General features: G+C 54.6%; 1 protein-coding gene across 1 annotated transcript; it reads left to right on the plus strand.

Moving 5' to 3' along the window:
- Nucleotides 1–7,076: 7,076 nt before the first annotated feature.
- Nucleotides 7,077–9,839, plus strand: LINJ_29_1460 (putative RNA binding protein; the record flags this gene model as incomplete). The annotated part of the gene is made up of 1 exon (XM_001466627.1): nt 7,077–9,839. The coding sequence occupies one exon, from the start codon at nt 7,077–7,079 to the stop codon at nt 9,837–9,839; it is 2,763 nt and encodes a 920-aa protein (XP_001466664.1).
- Between the last annotated feature and the right edge of the window lie 10,421 nt (nt 9,840–20,260).

Below are 20,260 nucleotides of genomic sequence, written 5' to 3' on the forward strand. Positions count from 1 at the left end.
GACTCCTCCTCTCTGCCCGACGCCGGCAGGTGAGTGCACCGGTCCCTGCGGAAGGATGTGGACGCACCGCAGCTCATCAGTACCGCATTCCGTTTGACGGCACTTCATTTTGATCCCTTTCTTAGGCTATTAGGAGGTGTGCCGGCGAGGTGTGCTGCGGATGCGGCTGTGGTCTTGACGCTGCAGAGGTGGGCGGGGGGGGGGTGCGCGCGCGCTGAGCTGCGTGGGGCTAATTGCGGAAAAGCAGCTGTGCATGGGCATTCTCGTGCATGGCCAAGCCTCGCGCGGCCTCACATTGGCGGGGCTCCTGGCGGATTACGTCCGCTACCGGTGGCACCTCATGAGCACCGAGAACTGGGGAAAGGGCGGGCGCCCTGCGCACGTGGGGATTCTGACTGCGGATGGCTCGATCACCATACTGCTGAGGGAGGGGTGCAGGTGTCGGAGGCGTGTATCCATCGCCTCGAGGCGACTGTCAGCCGATTCATGGACAACCGCCTGCGCCCGCTACCGGGAGACGAGGCGGATGCTGGCATGGGGCGAGTGGCGGCGGGTCTGGGAAGACATAGATGTCGCCGTCTCTGAAGAGCTCCATCGCCGATCGACACACCCACGGAGGAGGATCCGCGGGTGCTCTTCCGCATTCCCCTCCTCCGTGTTCGACGCGTGGCATGCACGCAAGGCGTCACTGCAGCGCGGAAACAGCGTGCGCCGGCTCATTCTAGTGGTGGCATCGAAGGCCGAGCGGACGGATGCTTCGCAGGCCTGCTGCTGGAAGTGCGATTGCGCTGCTTGGCAGACACCTCCCGCTGTTTGCGCTACTCTGGTGGCCTGATCGTCGGCCTGGACGGCGAGCAGCTGCAGGTGACACTTCATCTGGGGACTGGCTTGTTGACGTGCCTCGCGCAGCGGGCGACCCACTACCACCGCGGCTCCATGCCGCTGTGGGAACTGCTGCGTGCGCGACCCGACCGGCGTGCCGGCCCCACAGAGCACGGCGACCGTGTCGGAGGAAGGTGGCGCAGCGCTCAGGGCGGCCGACATGATGGAGCGCTGCAGCTGCCGCATCTGTGTGGCCGACTGCGCCCTCTCCGTGATGGCTGAGGAAGAGGGTCTGATGAGGAGACGGCTCATGCTGTGGCCGCGGAGGGATACATGGCCGGTGCCTATCTGGACTGCTCGCCGTGGCTCTTCGTGCTGTGCAAAGTTGGTGGAGTGGCGGACCGGAAAGCGTCCCTTTCCCCGGGACCCATGCCTGAAGGGCCAATGCCCTCAGCCGTGTTGGGCGCCGCTGGCGGGAGGGCCTATCGGCTGGGAGCTGTGCCAGTGGCGTGAAGCGTTACGCCCTGAAGCGATGCAGGTGGTGGCAGCACGGTTGGCTGGTGGCCCCCTGCAACGCCGAGCGACGTGCTAGCCATGTGCGAGTCGATGTGTGGACAGACCGCATGCGGAGTGCAGGCACGTGTCGAGCCGTGAAGCAGGCAGCAGGGTCGGTGATTCAGGCGGCATGCCGGTTGAAGGTCACTGTCAATTGGGACGAAGCTGAGGTCGCTCTCCCTCAAGTGTTGCATGGGTGATGTGCCGCCGCGATGCGAAGGTCGTCTGCTTTGGAGGAAAAACTGTCGGGAAGCTGCGCGCGGCGTCACCAGGACATGTGACAATGGCATGGCCTGAGCGTTCTTGCGATGACTGCGGCACAGTGCCGGAGCTGTGATGGTTCGTGCTCACTTATTTTTGGGATTTCTCCAAGGTGCAAGGTGGCTGCCTTTCAAAAACTCGCGTTTTTTTGTTGCTGGGTCGCCGATAGCCGGCCGCGCTGTCCCGGGAGCGCTCAGGGTGAGTTGGACAAGCGGCACAGGTGGGCCGCAGTGAATGCACCACTGCCCACCAGGCCGCCGCCGAGGATGACCGGTGCCGTGTGCGGCCTCTGCGCCGACGCGACATTGGGCGGATGGGGAGCCGCGTGCGTGAAGCGGGCGGCAGAGTAAGCCGCCATGACGGGTATGCGAGGAGGACACGGCCCCGCCGACCGTGTAGGTGCGGCGCCTTTTCTGCTGAAGCTGCAGCTTACATTCATGTGGGTAGCACGTCTGCCATCGCTGCTTTCCACAAAGGCTGTTCACGGAGTCATGTAGCCATTGCAGAGCTTCATGGGTGCATGCCTCTCTTGCCATGCACGATGCTCGGCGCGTTGCATAGAATCCAGCGCGAACTCCGTCGACAGGCCGAACCGTGATCACGCACACCAGGCGTGAAGAGGTACGACGGGCGACTCGTTAGTGTGCGACAGAAAAACTGGACGGACAGCTGGCTCCGTACCCCCGTCGGTACACAAGCACGAGCATATACGCTCATCGATGCTGTTGCATGAAAAGACGCGCTCGATATGTGCCGATATGGAGCCCTCTTCGTTGTTCAGCGGCCTCGATTTCATACCCTTTGGCGATGAGATCGACGGAGACGAATACGGCGACCCATTCATGGCCTTGGTGTAACTCTCTTGCTCTTCCACATCTCTTTCATTGCTTTTCTTCCCCCCTCTTTCTCTTTATCACTCACGTCGGTGAAGGAAACGCTGTCGCCAGCTGCACCCACGAGCAAGAGAGGGACATACACTCATCGACACACTGTCCACCACGCGCTCTCTGGTTCTTGGATGCTCGCCGTTTTCTTCTTCCAAGTAAAGAACAACGAGCCTCTGTGCATAAAGACAAGATTTAGCGCTCCTTACCATCTTCGAGGAGACAAATCTGCAGACCTGTCGTAGGGAGAAAGGATAAAGGAGAAGCAGCTAGGGAACGTCCCTCTCGCGCCGTCATCACCTCAATCGACAGCCACAAGGGGCAGCAACTATTTTCACCATTCATCGCCTTCAACTGGACTTCGTTGGTTCTTTGCCCTTTTTTTCTCGTTCCCGGTCGGTGTGTGTCCCACACCTTTTTCGTTTTCGTTTTCCCGGTGTGCTGCTATTATTGGGTTCTTGTGGTCTCCTTTGTGCGTCTCTCTCTTTCCTCCTGACCTCTTTGTGCTTGAGTGAGCTTCATTGGGAATGTTTGGTTGTGTTGTCCACGAGTCCTACTTCCCTTTCAGCTCCTTTAGGCACTATCTTGCGCTGACGTGTGCACGTGTGCTGCCCCTGTAGCGTGCTCGTTTCACTAACGTTCTCCTTTGCGCTGCTTTTCTTGCTCTTTTCCTCCTTGATCCGCCTAAGCAGGCACCAACATCTTTTCGAATTTTTTCTGTTCAATTTCTTTATTCTCGCCCTTTAGCTCTTCTGTTTTTTTTTTCCTTTCTACGTTGTTGACGCTCTCGGGCCCGTTCCTGTGTGTACCATTTTCTCTCATCGATTGCTACCTGTGCTTTCTTATTATTTGTTTGCTTGCTCTATGCCTCTGTCCGTGTCTCATCCTCTTCCTTCTCCTCCACACCCCTTCCTCTCTCTTTTTGTTAAGGCTACCTTCTTAGTTATTTTGGGTTTTATTATAAGAAGGACGTAGCTCTTTTTTCGTTTTTTTTTTTTGTGTTTGGTTGCTGTCTTTGGTGGTTTACCCGTTTATTTTCTTAGCGGGTGTGGGCTCTCCTCTCTCACTCTCTCTCACTGTCACTGGGCGTGCCTTGCGCTTCGCTCGTCGTCGTGCCTGCGCGGAGTACTTCCGCCTCCCTTTAGGTCTCACGCACTCGCGTATACGTCCGCACAGAGAGACCAGCAATCAAGCAGACTGAGTAGTGGAGTGGCGCTCAAGGAGGAGCATACGGACACAAATCCACACAACAAAAAAGAACAGTACCACACAGTCGTGGCGGCCAGATATCCACCCATCCGCTGTGACACACTGCATCTCTCTCTCTATATAGAGACGCCCTGGCACACACACCTACGCGCAGATTCATTCAGGTATAAGAGTAAAACATCTTTTGCTCTCTGTCTTTGCGCAGGGGAGGGTTTGTGCGACACGGAGTCCCGAAGCTCAACGAAACACGAGATCAACAGGGGACAACAGGAGTAGCAAACCGAAATCAGAATACAGAAAGAAGCAAGAAGAAAAGCCAAAAAAGAAACAACCGGAAGAAGGAACTCGGTTAAGAGCTGAGAAACGCCAAGCGACAAGAAGAAGCTGTGTGTTTTCGTGTGGGAGCACAACCATCGCGAAAGGAAAGTTAACATTACGTTGCGCTTTCCAGATTTGTGTGCTCTTCCCTCTCCCGTCCTTTTTTTTGGCCAGCCTTTTGCTTTTTTGGTTTGAAACTCGACTCGCATGCGCGTTGCGAGTTTGTGCGATAACGTTCTGTGCTTGGGTGTGTGCATGGGTGTGCGTCTATTTCTTGCTCAGCCGTACTTGTACTTGCTTGTATATATATATAGTTTTGCGCCCCTTTCGTTGTCGTCTTTTTTCCGCTGTGAGCTGCGCTCTCGTTTTATTCCTCGTTTGTTTCTCCTTTCTACGTCTCTTTGTTTCCCTACTTCTTGAATTCGCGGTATTTTTTTCTTTTTGGATTACTTGTTGGCCGATCTCTGGTTGCTGTACTTGTGTCGTTCTTGTGTCTCCTTTTCTGTTTTTTTTTTTTTCGGATTCGGCTCGCATCACAAGCGTTGCTGTCTGTTGCTGTTCTACCTCTGTCGCTTGTGATTGCGCCTCTGTTGGGCTCAAAGTGTGTACGAGCCCTCTGTCAATCTCACGCTCTTTTTATAGGGCAGTGTGGTGGAGAGCCTTTCCTCCTCCTCCTCGCTCTTCTTTAAGTTTGTGTTTTCGCCACCGTGTTACCCGGCGTTGGCGTTTTTCCCCTCGTCTTTGTTCCATTTTGTGTATATCTCGTACTCTCCCCCCGTTCTTGATTTCTCCCCCTTTTCCCCACTTGTTTGCGCTTTTCGCCCCTCCCCCCCGTGCCGCCGCTGCTCGTTTTGCACACAACTTTCTCATTCCGCAGTTCCGCCCCTCTCTCTTATATTTTCTGATTCCGTGTGCGTGTTTTTCGTTTGTTTTTTGTTTGGTGTGTGTCTCCCTTTTTCTTCAGCTGTTTAGTTGTGTTTTGGTTCCATTCCTGCCCCCTTCTTCCTCCTTTGCCTTAACCCACACGTACCTTCTTGTTGTCATTGCCCCCCTTTTTTCGTTCGTTCTACGTCGGGTGTTTTTTTGGCACCGATCTACCTCTCTTTTCTTTAGGTCGTTTTTCCCCGATTTGGTATTGGGCTCGCTCACCTCTGACCCCACTGCATCCACTCTCTCACCACCTCGTTTGTTACATATATATATATATATATATGTATTGTGTTGTTGTTCTCGAAACAGAGACCCCCCCCCCCCTGCGCGAGACATTTCTGCGCACCGATTTGGAAAGCAAACAAGCATTCACCAAGCAGGGATTGCTACCACCACCTACCCCACAAGCCGACTTCTTCCTGTACACGCATTTCTCTCGCACGTTCTCCGCTCCTTTTCTCTGCAGCCCCACCGCCTCGTCACCTAGCCCGTCTATTTGCATTCGCTTGCTGACTGCCTATCCTGTTGCTCCTTTGTTGGATTTTCTGTTTTCAGGGGTGGGGTTGCGTGTCGCTAAACCGTTGTGCCCCCACGGTGGCGGAAGAGGAGAGGCCACAGCGGCGCCGCAGCGGTCCTCTTTCAACGACAGCTACACGCAAAGAAAGACTGTGCTGGAAGGGACAGCAAAGTCACAGGGGGAAACGAAAGCAGAAGAATCGGAAGCAGTTTCTGTTTTCTTGTCAACGGGTTTTCACTCAGCGGTTCCGTTGGTATGAAAACTTTTTTTTCACCGTTTTCGAATTTCCTTTCCTTTGTCGTTCTTTCGACTCCTTCTCATTATCTCCACCTCTTCTCTCCTCCCGTTTGCTGATCCGGCAGAGCCCAATATCCTCGACTCTTTCCTGCCCCATATCAGTGGAGCATCGTGAGACGCCGCGAAAAAAAAGTGTGCTTTCTTTTTGCTTGTCTTTACGAGAGTGCCCGTGCTGCGTATCTCTTTCTTTGGTTCGCGTTTCAAAGAAGTCTTCGAGGTGGACGAGGGACTCCAGCAACAGGCGAAGAACGGGCGAAACAATACGTAAAGACACACAAAAAAAGAAAAAACACAAGTAAGCACAAAAGAAAACCCCGCACATAGTGGTGAAGAGATTGACAGCACGCATACCCTTCCCCCTTCTTCCCCCCTACACACACACACACACACACACACACACACACACGTGCATACGGCACTGAAAGACGTCAAGAAAAAAAAAGAACTTGCAACAGTATCACTTGGCCTTGGTTTTCTTTTATATTTTCTCTCCTCTCCTCCTATTCGTGTGCCGCGCCGCATTTTATCTTCTCTGCCTCTTATATATTTTATCGTGTCTGCTCTGCCCTTCTCTCTCTAGTTTTCATTTTCCTATCTATCTATTCATATTACAGCCACAGTACTTTTTTTCTCCTTGCTTGGCCGCTGTTTCACTTTCTTCGTGAGTATCTGTCCTGTATTGAGTGCTCACTCTTGCCCATCCCTCTTTTTCTATTTTTTTTTTCAATTTTGGTTTGCGTGCTTTGTTGGAGGATATTCTCCATCGCTTGTCTCTTGCTTCGCCGCCTCCTTTCGCCACCCATTTCCCCATTTTTGACACGCCCGACTGACAACGCACACCAACCAGACCGGCACGCAAGAAAGACAACGGATAGGCGAAACAAAAAAGGTTCTCACGCAGACGTTATCAAAAGCAGCAAAAACAAACAAACCAATAAACAACCACCTCAGGACCACCTCCTCTCCCTTGTTGATTCTTCTACTGCCGAGTAGCCCTTGGTGTGCTTTATTTTTGCCTTTTTTTACTGTTTTGCTCTTACGTCCTTCCACTTCTCTTATCTGTCTACCCTGCTTGTACTCTTTTTTTTTTTTGACTTCGCTCTGGCCTTTTTCGCTTTCCATTCTCTCTCGGTATTCCGCAGCCACGCTGCACCTCCTTTTTCTTGTTATCGGTGTCCCCTGAGCGTAGGTCTTTTCGTGGTGCAGTGCTTGTGTGCGCGCACTTTTTTTCTCCTTTCGTGTGCCCTTTTTATTTTCACCCTCCTCTCTCATTCTCTCTCACCATGCAGACACACCACATGCATTCGATTGTGACGGCTTCGCCTATTCCCATCGATGTGGAGCAGCAGCAGCAGCAATCGCATCCGCGTAGGCGATCCTCCTCCTCGCCGGGCACCCCACCAATGAGCGCAACAAAGCTGCGCCATTCGCCCGGAATGGCGGTACCCACATCGAGCCAGTCACCGATGTCTGTGCACATACCTGCGGGAGGAGGCGGGGCCCACGCAGGTTTTCCAGGCCTGTCGGTAGGCTACGTGCAATCGGCAGATGTGGTGCAGTCCTCAATGATGGTGCCTGCCAAGGAGCTGGCTCCGCGCCAGTACACGCAGCAGCAGCTCCGCACGGACGCCATCCGTGGCCGTTCCCCGACTAACTTCGGCGCCGCTGGTGGTATGGCGGGCTCTCGCCCGATGCCGACTCTCTCGGTGGAGCGTCTTGGCGAGCCGGTGCTGATGCCAGGACCCCCTGGCACGACGGCCTGTGCGGCAATGGCCATGAACTTTGTGACCCCCCTCTCCGGCGTGCTTGACACACCGTCGACGCCACCGTCGTCTGCCACCACGCCAGGCAACACGAACTTCTCGATGAGCGAATACCCGGGCCTAATATCGACGTCGCCCGTACCAACTCCCGTGACGCCGACGGAGCACAGCAGCACGAACTTGATACTCTACAACATTGGCCCCCACATGACAGAGGCTGCCTTGCACACCTTGTTCGACCCGTTTGGCGAGGTGGTGAGTTGTGCTGTGATGCGTGACATTCACACAGGTGCAGGCCTGGGCACCGCCTTTGTGCGCTATTCAGAACACATGGATGCGTGCCGCGCGCTGGAGGCCTTCAGTGACCGCACGAACCCTGTGTGCGTGCATGAGTCGAAACCGCTGGTGGTTCAATGGGCGCGAAAGCAGCACGACGGTACCCCCGCCGGTGAAGCCCGCAAGAAGATCATGAAGCTGTTTGTGCGCAACATTCCCCTCGACTGCTCCATCGAGGATTTGGAGGAGCTGTTTGGGGCGTACGGCAGTGTGCGCCAGGTGACGCTGCACAAGGACACGTCGCCGGTGCAGGATGAGGCGATGGTGCGGCTGATTGCGTTTGTGATCTACACCGAGGAGGGCGCGGCGGAGCGGGCGGCGCGGGAGGTGCACAACACGAAGCCGTTCGCGTCGTGCAACGGCATCCCCATCATGATTAAGCTGGCGGAGAGTAGCCAGCGGCGACGGTTCTTGAAGAACGCGGAGGCGACTGGGCCGATTGTATCGTTAGCAGGCCCGATCGGGCTCCCGGCTGTGCGTACGTCGCCCATGACGCCTGGCATGTCCAGCTCACCGTTCGACATTGCTGCGGCCTCGCAACATCATCAGCACCTGCAGCAACAGCAGCACCCGACTGCCTCTCAGCAGGGCATGTGTGAAACTTATAGCTTTGAAGCATCCCCGTCATCGTACAGCATGCCCGTTTTCGATGGCACCGCTGCGTACGCGCCGCCAGATCCTCGCGAGGCATCCACGGGCAGCTACCAAGGCACGCCGCAACGGCTGCAGATGAGCGTCTCTGGCGGTGGCACTCCGGCTTCTGTGACTCCGCTGGCGTCGAACATCGTGGGAGGCTCACCGGGTCGGCATCATTATCCAATGCCGACTTACGTAGGTGATAGGGAGGGCCGTGTTAGTCCTCACTCCTCGTCGGTTGCCGCGCCGATGCCGGCGCACTCTTATCGCCAGGCCGCCTCCCTGTCCTTTGACGTCAACGCTGCCGCCGCTCATGGTGGCCTCTCGGCCCCCTCGAAGCTAAGCGGCCAGAATTTGCCTGATGGGATGGCGGGCGCTGGCGGTGCGGGCGGTTGCCCAAGCGGCAGTTTCTTGTATTTCAGTAGTAGCCCGAGCGACGCAAAATTCACGACCGCCACAGCTGCGTCTAATGGTGGGTCTCCGCAGGTGCCGGCCAGCGGCCCGTGGTGCGAGACCACCGGCGATGACCCCAATCAGAGCAGCAGCCTTGTGGCATCGACGCAGCCTACCCGAAAAGGCATGGAGGCGAGCTGTTCTCCGCCAGCCGCTGGCTCAGCCCCACCACCAGGGCCGCTTCGCCCGGGCTCCACCCCGTCAATGACATTCTCCAGTGCCCATGGCAGCCCGCAGCAGAGCACTGGGCTCCATCGCACCTCTCCAACGAGCATGACTGCACCGGGCGCTGTTGCGACAAACCGCCCCGTGCCCGGCGCTTTCGTGCCGATAGGTGTTCCAACGAATGCAGCTCCTCAGTCGGCTACAAGGCTGCCCGTTGCGAGCAGCGGGAGTACTTCCGACATGAACTCTACCCTACCCAGCAACAACTTTGGCAGTGGCACCACGCCTATCAGCGGTGCGGCGCACAGCACGGAGTCGCCGACGGTGCGCATGGGTCCGTCCGAGTCGTGGCGCCGTGCTGTGCGGACACACGTGCACAACGCAAAGCGGCAAAATGAACGCCTCAACATGAGCGGCTCCCCGCCATCCATGCCCTCGATGAGTGCGAGTTGCAGCGTCCTAGCACCGGCGGCTTCACCACCGACGGCAGTACGAAAAGGAAGTATGCTCTCCATCAGCTGCAACGAAGCCTCCGCCCCTAGCACCACACCGCCCACGTCGCCCATCTCGAACTCGACGCTGTCAGCTGATCAGGCTGGCACGAAGCTCACCAGCACAGGTACTCCTTCATCGGGGCGGATGCGATACTACAACAATCCGTACTCCTCTGAAAGCACCAAACTTTTCTGCTGATACCGCCACAATCCACATATAAGCTCCGTGGAGCCTTCGACAGTGAGAGTGGAGGATCGGAGGGGGCGTTCATTGCCAACACCCGCAGCAGAAGGCGGGCCTCAACATGCAGCTCGCTGCTGAGGTGCGTTCATTTGACCACTTTTTCGCTCTTATCTGCAACAGACGTAAGCAAGAGCAACGGCGTGACTTTTTAGCAAACACGACACCAGTGGTGGGATGACCTTTATAGTAGGTTGCTGGGGGCGGGAGGAAGAGTGCGAGGGGAGGTGAGACCGGCGGAGCCGACAGCACCCGTAGGTGAGTGTATGCTTGTATGCATGCAGCGCAGACGACTGCGTCAGCCTGCCACAGCGCAAGGGATGACATGGTTTTCCTACACCGGCACTCTTTCGCGCTTTATACTTGCATCCCAACCCGTGCCCTTCTTTGCCGCAGGTAAAGCGCCGTCATTTTCTTTTCAGAGTACCTTCATGCACTTGATACTTCGTTTTTGGCTCTCATGTGCAGGCCCCTCGCTGCCCAGTCGTTGCTGTCTTTCCCTCGCCTCTTTCTCTCTGTCTGCCCGTCTCTCGGTAATGTATCTTCCGCTTGACATCTTTCGTTAATACGGCCTTTAAGGCTTTTTCGTTTCTCCGGCTCCTTCCTCGTCGTGTGTTTCGTCGCCACCCTCTCCCCCTTTTTTGCTCTTCCTTTTCTCCTTTTTTCTCTCGTTGTTGTTTCCATTACCGTCTTTGTCCTCCCTTCCCTTCCACACCGTGAGCTCGGTGGCCGCGGTGGTCGCTGTCTGAAGACATCCGCGGCCCCCCTCCTTCATCTTTGCTCGCTCTTTTGCGTTTCCCTACCGGGGCAGCTCTCACACGGGGGCATGCAGACATGGAACCCTACTGCGCTCCGCACGCACACACGCGCCTCTTTCATGCAGGGTGGTTGCCTGCGCTTCTAAGCGTCCACTCCCTCACGGGCTGCGGGCGCACTCCCCGGACGAAGAAAAACGAGCGGCATGCAGGCGGCGACTCGCCCGCTTTGCGAAGCTCCGTTGCTCGCTGGGAAGAGATGGCGCGGCGCACATAGACATCCAGCCAGGAGCGCCCGCGATGCGCCACGGTATAGCACCCATAGATGCAGCGACAAGACGCTGCGGCCGCGCCTCGTCTGCAGCGATGGCGCTGAGTGCGAAGCAACGGAGCTGGGGCGCGACCCTGGTGCGAGGACACCCGGATCGGCCAAGGCACAGGCAGACAAGTGTGGCTCTTGCCACGGACTCGGTCATCGGTCTCAGGCGTCAGGCCGACATCCCGCGAAGCCGCGCTGCACGAGGCGACGGGAGACCATGCTCGCTCAGTCCCGTACCGGCGCCTGCCCGCGCCGCGGATCCCTGCAACGGCGGGTGACTGGCAGTGGCGGCATGGGGTGCGGATGGTGTGCTGCCTACTGCTGCGCTGGCGCATGCTTCTCCGCGGGCCCCCTTCCTCTCCACACACCCACGCCTGCGAAAGGCCTGTGGGCTCAGCAGAGAGCGGGATGCCCCCTGCTGCCTTGCCACACACGCATAGCGGCGCCCCACCTGTGGGACGGCACGTGTGGTCAAGCGGGCCAGCCACGCCCTCTCCCCCACCCCCAGGCAGCAGCGTCGTCCTGAAACAGGCACCGAGGGCGCAGGAATGCGAGCACTGTGCGCAGGTGCTGCCAAGCACAGCCGGCATGGCGTATCACACCCAGACAAGGCATGCGCACGTGAGCAGAGCAGGAGCGATGGGCGAACAAGGCGCGAGGAGACCCAATATACGAATCAGCCGCCGCCCCCCTACTCGGCGCATGTGTGCGGAGCGTGCGGTGACCTCTACGTCCGGCCGGGCCTGCGCTGATGAGGCGCAGATGCCGGAAGCATGACGGGAGCACCCTCGAATGGCACCAGCGAGTCCTCCAGACGCGCATGAGGCGAGTCCCCACGCCACATTACGGCATGCCGCGGCTTGTGGCGACCGAGGGAGAGGCATGGCATGCAGGCAGGGCGTGCAAGGTCTCGGAGGGCCCTGGCCTGCGTGTGGCCGACTTCCTTGCTGCGCTCGCCCGGCATGCCCCCTTGATCGCCACCCCCTTCTACCCGCACGGCAGACGCCACGGCCTCCGCCCACGAGCGGGACCCTGAAGGCGGCCCTGCTTGGATCAGGGCATGCGGTCCACCCATGCGCGTGTGCCGCCGGGTGGCGCGGCATGCGTGTGGGGGAGGGCAAGAGAAGCCGATGGGACGCATGGCCCGATTTCGACGGCAGAACTGCTCGTCCTGGTCGACGCGGATGTGGCGGCAGTGCGACAGGGGGGCGTGTGAGCTGTGGTTGAATGATATATTTGCCGACTTGCCCGTGACAGAGTGCCAGGATGACGGTAGAGGGACGATTTGCGCGGCAAGGACGTGGTGTGCGTGGGTGCTTTGTGAACCTGTCTGTGCTTGTGGGGACTCCGATTGTGTGTGCTCGTATCTCTGTGTGGGCTGCGTTTTCGGGTTCTTTCTGCAGCGCTGTTTTCTGTTGTGTTGTCCGCCCAGGCGCATGCTGACCCCCCACGAATGGGCTTGTTCTCGTTGCATTCGCCAGTCCATCTTACTCGTTTTTGGTGTTTTTGTCTCTTTTCGTTCTCGGCTGTTGTAGGCTCGGCGTCGTCTCCCCTTTTCGCGCTTTATTCGCTTTTCAGTGATCTCCCTCGTCTCGCGATCATCTGACGTCTTTGCTCAGCAGTGGCTTCACTAAGGCGGTATTTCTTGTGCTGTGCATGCTTGCACTCGGGATGTTTTAGCCTGTGTTTGTCTTTTTTTGCATTAGTCTTTGTATGGTGCGCTCATTCACTTACTTTTGTGTTGTGCTCTATGCTTCGACGAGGCCCGAGCGTACCTGTCGAACCCGGATATGCTCTTCTCCTTGTTAGCCTCCACTGCCTCTTCTGCGTGAAGCTCTTCTTTCCCGGCGTCTGTAGCTTCCCATGGCCTACGCCCCGCACTCTGTGTCTAGTCCCCGTCATGCGTTGCTGTATTCGGCTTTGCGTTCTTTCCAATGGATACATGTGCTTTATGCTTCTTTTTTTTTGCTGTTCTATGCATACAGACGTGCTTGTGCTCGACCCTGGTGCTCCCCCTTCCGTACTCCTGGCCCATTCGCGTGTGCACAGGGTTAGGTGAGCACGCGCGCGTTCTCTGCCTTCCCTCTCTTTTTTGTTCTTCTTTTGCTTGACTTTGTCGTGTGCATGCGCTTTCGCTCGTTGCCTTTTTCTGTTTCGGGTGTCTGTCTTTTTTTTTTTGTCTGTGTGCGTTCGTTCGCTGTGTGTCTTTCACTTGTGATGACTGTCGATCCTCCTCACGTGTGGGGTTCGTCTCCGGCATCCTCGTCCTCTTTTTTTTTCCTCCTCTTAATCCTTTCCCTTTTTGTTGTCCTCCTTCCTTCTATGTGCTTTCCGTCTCCCTCACTATCTCATCAGGTCTCTCATAGGCTTTTTGTTTTGTCTGTGCTTTTCTCCATGAAATGTGGGTACGGCATCCAAGTGCGCGGATCAGTGTGCTTGTGCTCTTGCGCTTGCGACGACAGCAACAGCAGCCATGCACTTGCAGGCGGCCACTCCCGCGAAAATAAAAACAAAAAGAGACGCAGTCAAAGAAGAAAAACACACAAAAAAAAAGACATGAGCGCACTGCACTTCGACATGCGCACCAGCCACGGTCCTACATGGACTCATATGAGAGACACCTTGTCTTTGTTCTTTTCGTAGCGTTCGCCCAGTCGCTTTACTTCAGCGACTCGTTCTCCGTTTCACTTTTTCCACCCCTGTGCTCCACCCTCATTGCCTTTACAGTTCTCGTTTCCGTGTTAGGTCTTCCCCATCGAGCGCACGCACGCGCATCTCCGCGTTTGCCGGGGTTCAGCAGCGTTCCTGTCTGTCTGTGCCGCGCGCATGCGAGAGCCTTTGTGAGGATGTGGCAGGACGACCTCTTCACCAAGGAAAAGGAAAGTAGGGAAGAAGATGTGAGGAAAGACATACGACGCACCGAAAGCACCCACCGACCACCAGTCAGGAAAGGACACCCTCTATAGGCGTTACTCGTGTATTTCTCGTTTTTTGTTGCTTGCGTGCAAGAGTGCGTTGCAGTCGTCCTTCTTCACGTCTTGTACAAACTGCCCCGCTGCTGTGCAAGAATCGGTAGATTCAGGGATTGCTGCCATATTCTTTTCCTTCTCATCTGACCGTTCTCTACCTTCCCCCTCTTTTTCCGGCGCGTTTCTCTAGTCTTCTCGCACCCAAGTACCGCGATCTACCCCTCGTGCTTCAGTCCTTGTCGTGTCCTTGTTCGGTAAAGCTGAAGATGAGCCAGTGCAGTCCCTACCTCTTACGCCCATTTCCTTTCGAGCGTTCGCACATCAGATGAGGTCCTTCTTTTTCCACTCCACCCACCACACACCACTTACCGCTCACCTTGCTCGCCACACACACGCACGGTATATGTGCATACGGAATGAAGAAATCATTTTTGTTTCACATGTGCCTGTTTTCTCTCCTTTGTGTTGTGCCCCAGTGCCAGGAAGCGATTCGAGCTTGCTCGAATTTGGTGTGCGTTCTCTCTCTCCCCCTCCCTCTCTCTATAAAATGTACATATATATATATATATTATATGTTTCTGTGCGTGCGCCGCCTCTGCTTTTATGCTCAACTGGAGCGTACAAACATGTCTTTGTGGTTAAGTTGTTGCTTTCTCGTTTGCTCGTTTTCCTTGCGTGCGTTGTGCGCGTGCTTCAACGCACACCAGTTGCAGTGCTCGTCTGTGCGGGTGCTGCTTTGCTTCCTTCTTGGTCTCTCTCTCTCGTCTGATTCGTTCTGCGCCGGTATGGCCCGATCATTCATCTCCACGCCGCTCTGGTCTCCTCCGCTCCCTCCGCCTATCCTCGAGAAGCTGATGGCCATGCGCACGAGCGCATACTCAGTCGCACTACACAAGCGAGGTCTATCGCTCTCCTCCTTCCTTTTGTCAGCACTTGTTTTTCTAAATATTCCCTTTAACATGTTGTCCTCTTTCTCGTCAGTGCTGATCTCGTGCGTCGTTTCTCTTCTCCCTTTCCCTTCCAGGGCCGTATGCACGCGTGCGCGTGTAAGTGTCTTTGCTGCACTTTATCTCTTTCAGTTCGAAGCCCTTCGCATTTTGTTTAAGACGTGGAGTGTGCTAGAAGAAGATGCCTTGACCCCCTTTTTTGTTCTCTTGGGCCGCCGTCGAGATGCCTCATAGCGCTCGCTCTTTGTTCCCCGATTCCATGTGCCTAACACGTGCTGGACTGCTTTTTCTTCTCCTTTTCCGGAGTCAGCTGATACGCTCCCTTTGCCGTGTACTTTCCAGATTTCGAAGGCTGTTGGCGTTAACAGCATCCATCTTGCCGGGGTTGCTCTCAGTTTTCGTTGCTCCGCCTCGCTGCATCCACCTGCTGCGCGTTCTCTCTCTTCTGAACTACTGCAGAGGCACTCGCGCACACCAGCGACATGCGCACCCCTCCTTGCTACTGGAGGCCTTTTCGGACCACCTCCTTTTTTTTGTGCTGTATTTGTATGCTTCTGATTTACTTGGGGCATGCGTATGTGTGTTTATGTCGGCGCTTCTTTCCTTATACTTGTGCGTGTGCATTTTTTTTTTGTGCGTGCCTCTTAATTCGACGCAGTCGCTTTTGGTTGGTTGGCTGGTTGCTGCTCCGCTTATTCCCTTCGTCGCTGCTTTCAGCGGACCGAGGGCGAAGGGGAGGGGTGCGACTCGAAACGAAAGAAAGAAGACACACATGCGTTTCTTCGATGTCTTATTGACTGTTTTCTTTTTTTTGCCGGTTCTTCTCTTGTGTTACTCTCCGTTCTCCATGTGTTTATTTTTTTTTGTTGGATGCTTTCTTCGGTTGCCCACGGCTGCTTGTACCGGTCGCGCCCCTCTCTCATCCTCCTCGACGCTTTCCGATCTCTCCCATCCAGGTATTTTATTTTTTCTTTCAGAGCATATTATCCTTTGCTTGCCCCACAGACGTTTGATCTTGTCGCTGCTTTCTACTGTCTGCCAGTCTGCATCTTTGGTGCGTTGATGTCTTTGATCTTGTTTGTGTTGTCATGTAGCTGCTCTGCGATACCGCCCCCTCTTCGCTTGCTTCCCTATTTTTCATTTAGCTTGTCCGCCACTTTTCGTTGGTGGGTCTTATCTCTTGATCGCTCGTCACCGGCCTCTCTCGCTTGGGGCCTCGGTTTGGCTTCTTCCGCCTTCTGGCTTCTATGGTTTGTTCGCGTACGTTTTATTTTTGTTTGCTCTGCGTCACCTTAACAATTCTCCATCATCTCTGGCTTATTGGACCTTCTCGCGCGCCTCCTTTTGATGTGAGCATAATACGTGAGCGTGTGTGTCTCTCCTTGGCTTTATCGCTTGTGTGCATGCGCGCGTGAGTGTGTTCGTGTTGCTCTGATTGCTCTCTTCCGCTTCATGGGTGCGTTGACTCTGTTGCTTGCGGTCTGTCTCCCCTTCTTTGCTGAATTCTGGAGTCTCCTCACCGACGCCACCGCAACCGCCGCCGCCGCCATCGCCAACGCTGCCCATCCCCCGTGCTTTGTGTTGACCCTTTCCTCCTTTTGTTGGAAAGACTGCGTATTGCATTTGTCTCTCCTTTCCTCTCGATTTCGATCGCACTCGTCTTCTTGTTCGCGTCATCCCGGCAGACGCACAGTGCTTTCTTATCTCCCCCCTCCCTCTCTCTCTCTCATTTTCTGTTGGCGCAGCTCTGCTCGTCCTGTGAACGGCAAACGATGCCTGCATGCGCCACCTCGCTTGCATTTTTTTCTGTTTCGCTCGCTTTGCGGTTGTTGCGTTCAACGATCTTGCGGCCCCTCGGGACTCTTTCTCCTTTCTCTTGTTTCTCCCCGGCGCCTCTTTTGCTCGTGGTCGATTCTTTTGTTGTTGTTGTTGTTCGTGCGCGCGTGCTTGTGTGTGAAAAGCATCATTGCTTGATGAGAGGCCTGGAAGGCCAGCTTCTGCTGTATGACCAAAAGCGAAAGACGGATAAAAGGAGTGTGCTGCGTGTGCGGTTGTGTCTGAGAATGTGCCGTGGCGAGTTGTTAGGAAGGCGCAGTCTTACATGGCCAGTTTTCACGGTCGCTTGTTGCGCTTCACACCGTCGCCGGTGTGAAATCGTGGAGTGATCAACACGCGCACATACACACCTTACAACCCTCGAGAAGACGTTGAAGGGGGTGTCTCGGCCCTTTCGCCTCTCGTTTTGCGGCCTTCACTCGGGCCTTTTTCTTCGCCGCTGCTCCTTTGCTTTTCCCCTCCGATTGTGCGCCATTCGGAAAGAATGGGGAGGAGATAGCAAAGGTCATGACAAGCTTGCGTAGTGCATCACAAGTCCCACCTCCAGGCCGAAAGTGCAACGAAAAACAAAAAAGGATGCGCAAGACTCCACACACACACACACACACACAAAGAGCAACACTGTGACGGTAAGGTAGATGACGTTGACTAAGAGGGTGGGGACGGCAAGTATATGTAGGTATATGTGCTCGTAGATGGAGGGCTTTGGGTCGCACCGATTGCTCGTAGCTCTCGTATAATAGACTCTCTGTACCCTTGCACTGTCTGTGTTTGTGTGGTTCACAGGTATTTTGGTTGTCAGAGCGCCTCTGTGCGCGTGTGTGTGTGTGCTGCTTGCTGGTAAGCTATATATACTTTTCCTTCTAAAGTGAAAAAAAAGCGGTGATAGTGCTGGCAGTAAGCCTCCCTTTCCTTTTTTCATTTTGTTTTCGCTCTGATCATTCCTGTGTGTACGTGTGCGTGTGCGGTTATGTGCATCTGCGTTTGCACGTAATTATGTTTGTCTCGAAGTGTTATTATTATTTGGTGTTATTGTTTTCTCCCCTCTTTTTCGGCCACGACTGTGGGTTTCGTTCTCGTTTTCGCCGTTTTTTTTTTGGGAGGGGGGGCTCGGTGGCGGTGTTTTTGCTTACGAAGGAATGCCAGGAAGAATGCCCACACCAAACATAGGTCGAAGAGTAAATCCGCAGGAGAAACAAACAAACAAAAAAAAACGAAAACGTCCCTCCCCCCAAAAAGTCGGTCAGGTATTAAGCGACGCTGGCGAGGTGGCGCACGTGTCAATAGGAGACTCTCTCTTGTAGGGAAGGAGAGAGCGGCAGTGGCCAAAGCAGGCTACTCCTCTATTTTTTTTTTTGCGCTCTTGCCACCGGTGTGAAGTGAGCAGCGGGATGCAGTTGCAGAAACACCTGTTGTGCTCGTGCAGCACTCCAATAATGCAATTCCCCGGCTTCCATTTCTCCCTCCTTCACGATCAAGTCATGTCCGTGTGTGGGCGACTGCTCCTGCCATACCCCTTAGCCATTGCCCGCCTTCTGCGTCTTGCTCTGTGGAAAAACATTTTTCGTTCGCCTTTCCAACCCGACTTCTGACATCTCGTCCTTTTTCTCCCCCTCTCACGCCGATGCACGCACGCACACACATATACATACTCGCGCACATCAACACATCCGTGCATTAATCACCGGCTGGCCATCACCCCATAATAGACCCTGTGATTCGGCTACCCACATCAAAACGCAACAACATCCATATGTCTTTTTTTTTTGCCATTATCTTCGCTCCGCTGCCACTTTTACGGGTAGATTACCTAAAAACCGAAAGCACAAAGACCATAACGCCACTCCCCCCCTCCGGAATCTATTCCTGCCTTGCTCACTCACTCGTGCTCGCTTGTGTATCTTTTTGCTCGTCTTTTTTTTTCCCTGTTGCACCCGTCCCCTTCTCCCTCCCTCCAACGATCACAGAGCCGCGGTCGTGCACTTTGGGATTTGACGGATCTTGAGAAGGCCAAAGAAGCACCAGAACGCAAAAAAAAATGCGCGCAACAACAGCACACACCTTCAGCCAGCAAACAAAAAGGTCGGAGAAAGGGAAGCGGGAATATCAAAGGCTGAATGAAGCCACCCACCCGCATGCACATACAAGCATACATCTCTCTCTATATGTATCCATATATCTAGACGTATAACTATATATATATATAAACAGATAGAGATACACATATACAGATAGGCGCGTAAACTAGGACCAACATATCCCTCTCAGACACTCGCCCCACACACCTCCCCAGAATGCCCCGACGTTTCTTCCCTTAGCTGTCGTTCACTACGGTGTAGGTGTACCCAGAAACGGTGAATCATGACAAATCTCTATTCTTCTGTCTAGCAGCTAGTTGGCGAGATCAGCTCCATCCACTGGAACGAAAAAGGAACCAAACAGTTGGCTTCGTCCGAGTGGTGCCCAAAGGGCTGCTTTGCTAATTTTTTTTTGCTAACGTTGGTGAAACGCGCATGTGAACTTCTTTCTCGCCTTCTAAAACGTTTTTCTCGCACGCTTCAGTCGCGGGGCCGGGTGTTTTTTTTTCTGCTTATTTGTCTCGTCACGTTCCCACTGCGAAAAAAAAAAGTGTCGTGCCCTCTTGTGCTGGGGGTCTCTGCGGTTTCTTTCGGCCGGCCTCCGGCAGCGTCGCACGAGCGTGCGTTCGTGTGTGTCGGTCGTGATAGCTCCTCCTTTTCCTCTCTCTATGCTGAGTAGGATGCGAACTGTTTCTGCTGGCTTGCGTGCTAGGTCGAGTCAGCTCTACTGCGGCCAACCCCTATCATGTCGGCCACCGGGTGAGAGATGATGGATAAGGAAGGGTGAACCCCACACTTGTATAGAATTCATGGAAAAGATAAACAGCGACTTCGTGAGAGAGAAATGCCGATTTCAACTTCTCTTTCCTTATGATTTTCGAACTTGTGGGCATCGCCCATAATAGGCTCGATGCATGGGGTGGGAACTCCTCCAACACGATGGTCATCCTCTGCCCCCCTCTTGCCCCCCTTCTCTCTCTGGTCTCTTTGATTTCGCACTGCTGAGGATAGAAAATATTCATCTTCGTCTTCTTCCATCTTTCCTGTGCGCCGTTGACGTCGAACACGTCAAACACATCAAACACACACACACACACACGCACACACATAAAAGGAAAAGAGCAACAACGCCCTCACCCCCTCTCTCCCCCTTCCCCAAAGAAGAAACACGCGCGGTACATGCAAAGAAAAAGTGCGAAGGAAAGAACGAGAAGAAAAAACAAACAAGAAGACACACCTCACTCCATTTTTTCTGTCGTTTTGGAGGATTCTCTTGTTGCTTCTTTCCCCCTCTAGGCGTCTTCCTTCTTTGTTTTGTTGTCGTTGTCACGGGCTTCCTCCTTCCCTCTCTCTGTCTGTCCTCAACACACGCGTTCTCTTTCTCTCTATCTGGAGTCCTCGGCCACATCAAGAACAGTAATCATACGGACTATTATCTGTCTCCTGCGTGCTTCTCTCTCTGTATATTTTTTGCT

The sequence above is a fragment of the Leishmania infantum genome, chromosome 29 (assembly GCF_000002875.2).
Source record: "Leishmania infantum JPCM5 genome chromosome 29".
NCBI classification, from domain to species: Eukaryota; Euglenozoa; class Kinetoplastea; order Trypanosomatida; family Trypanosomatidae; genus Leishmania; species Leishmania infantum.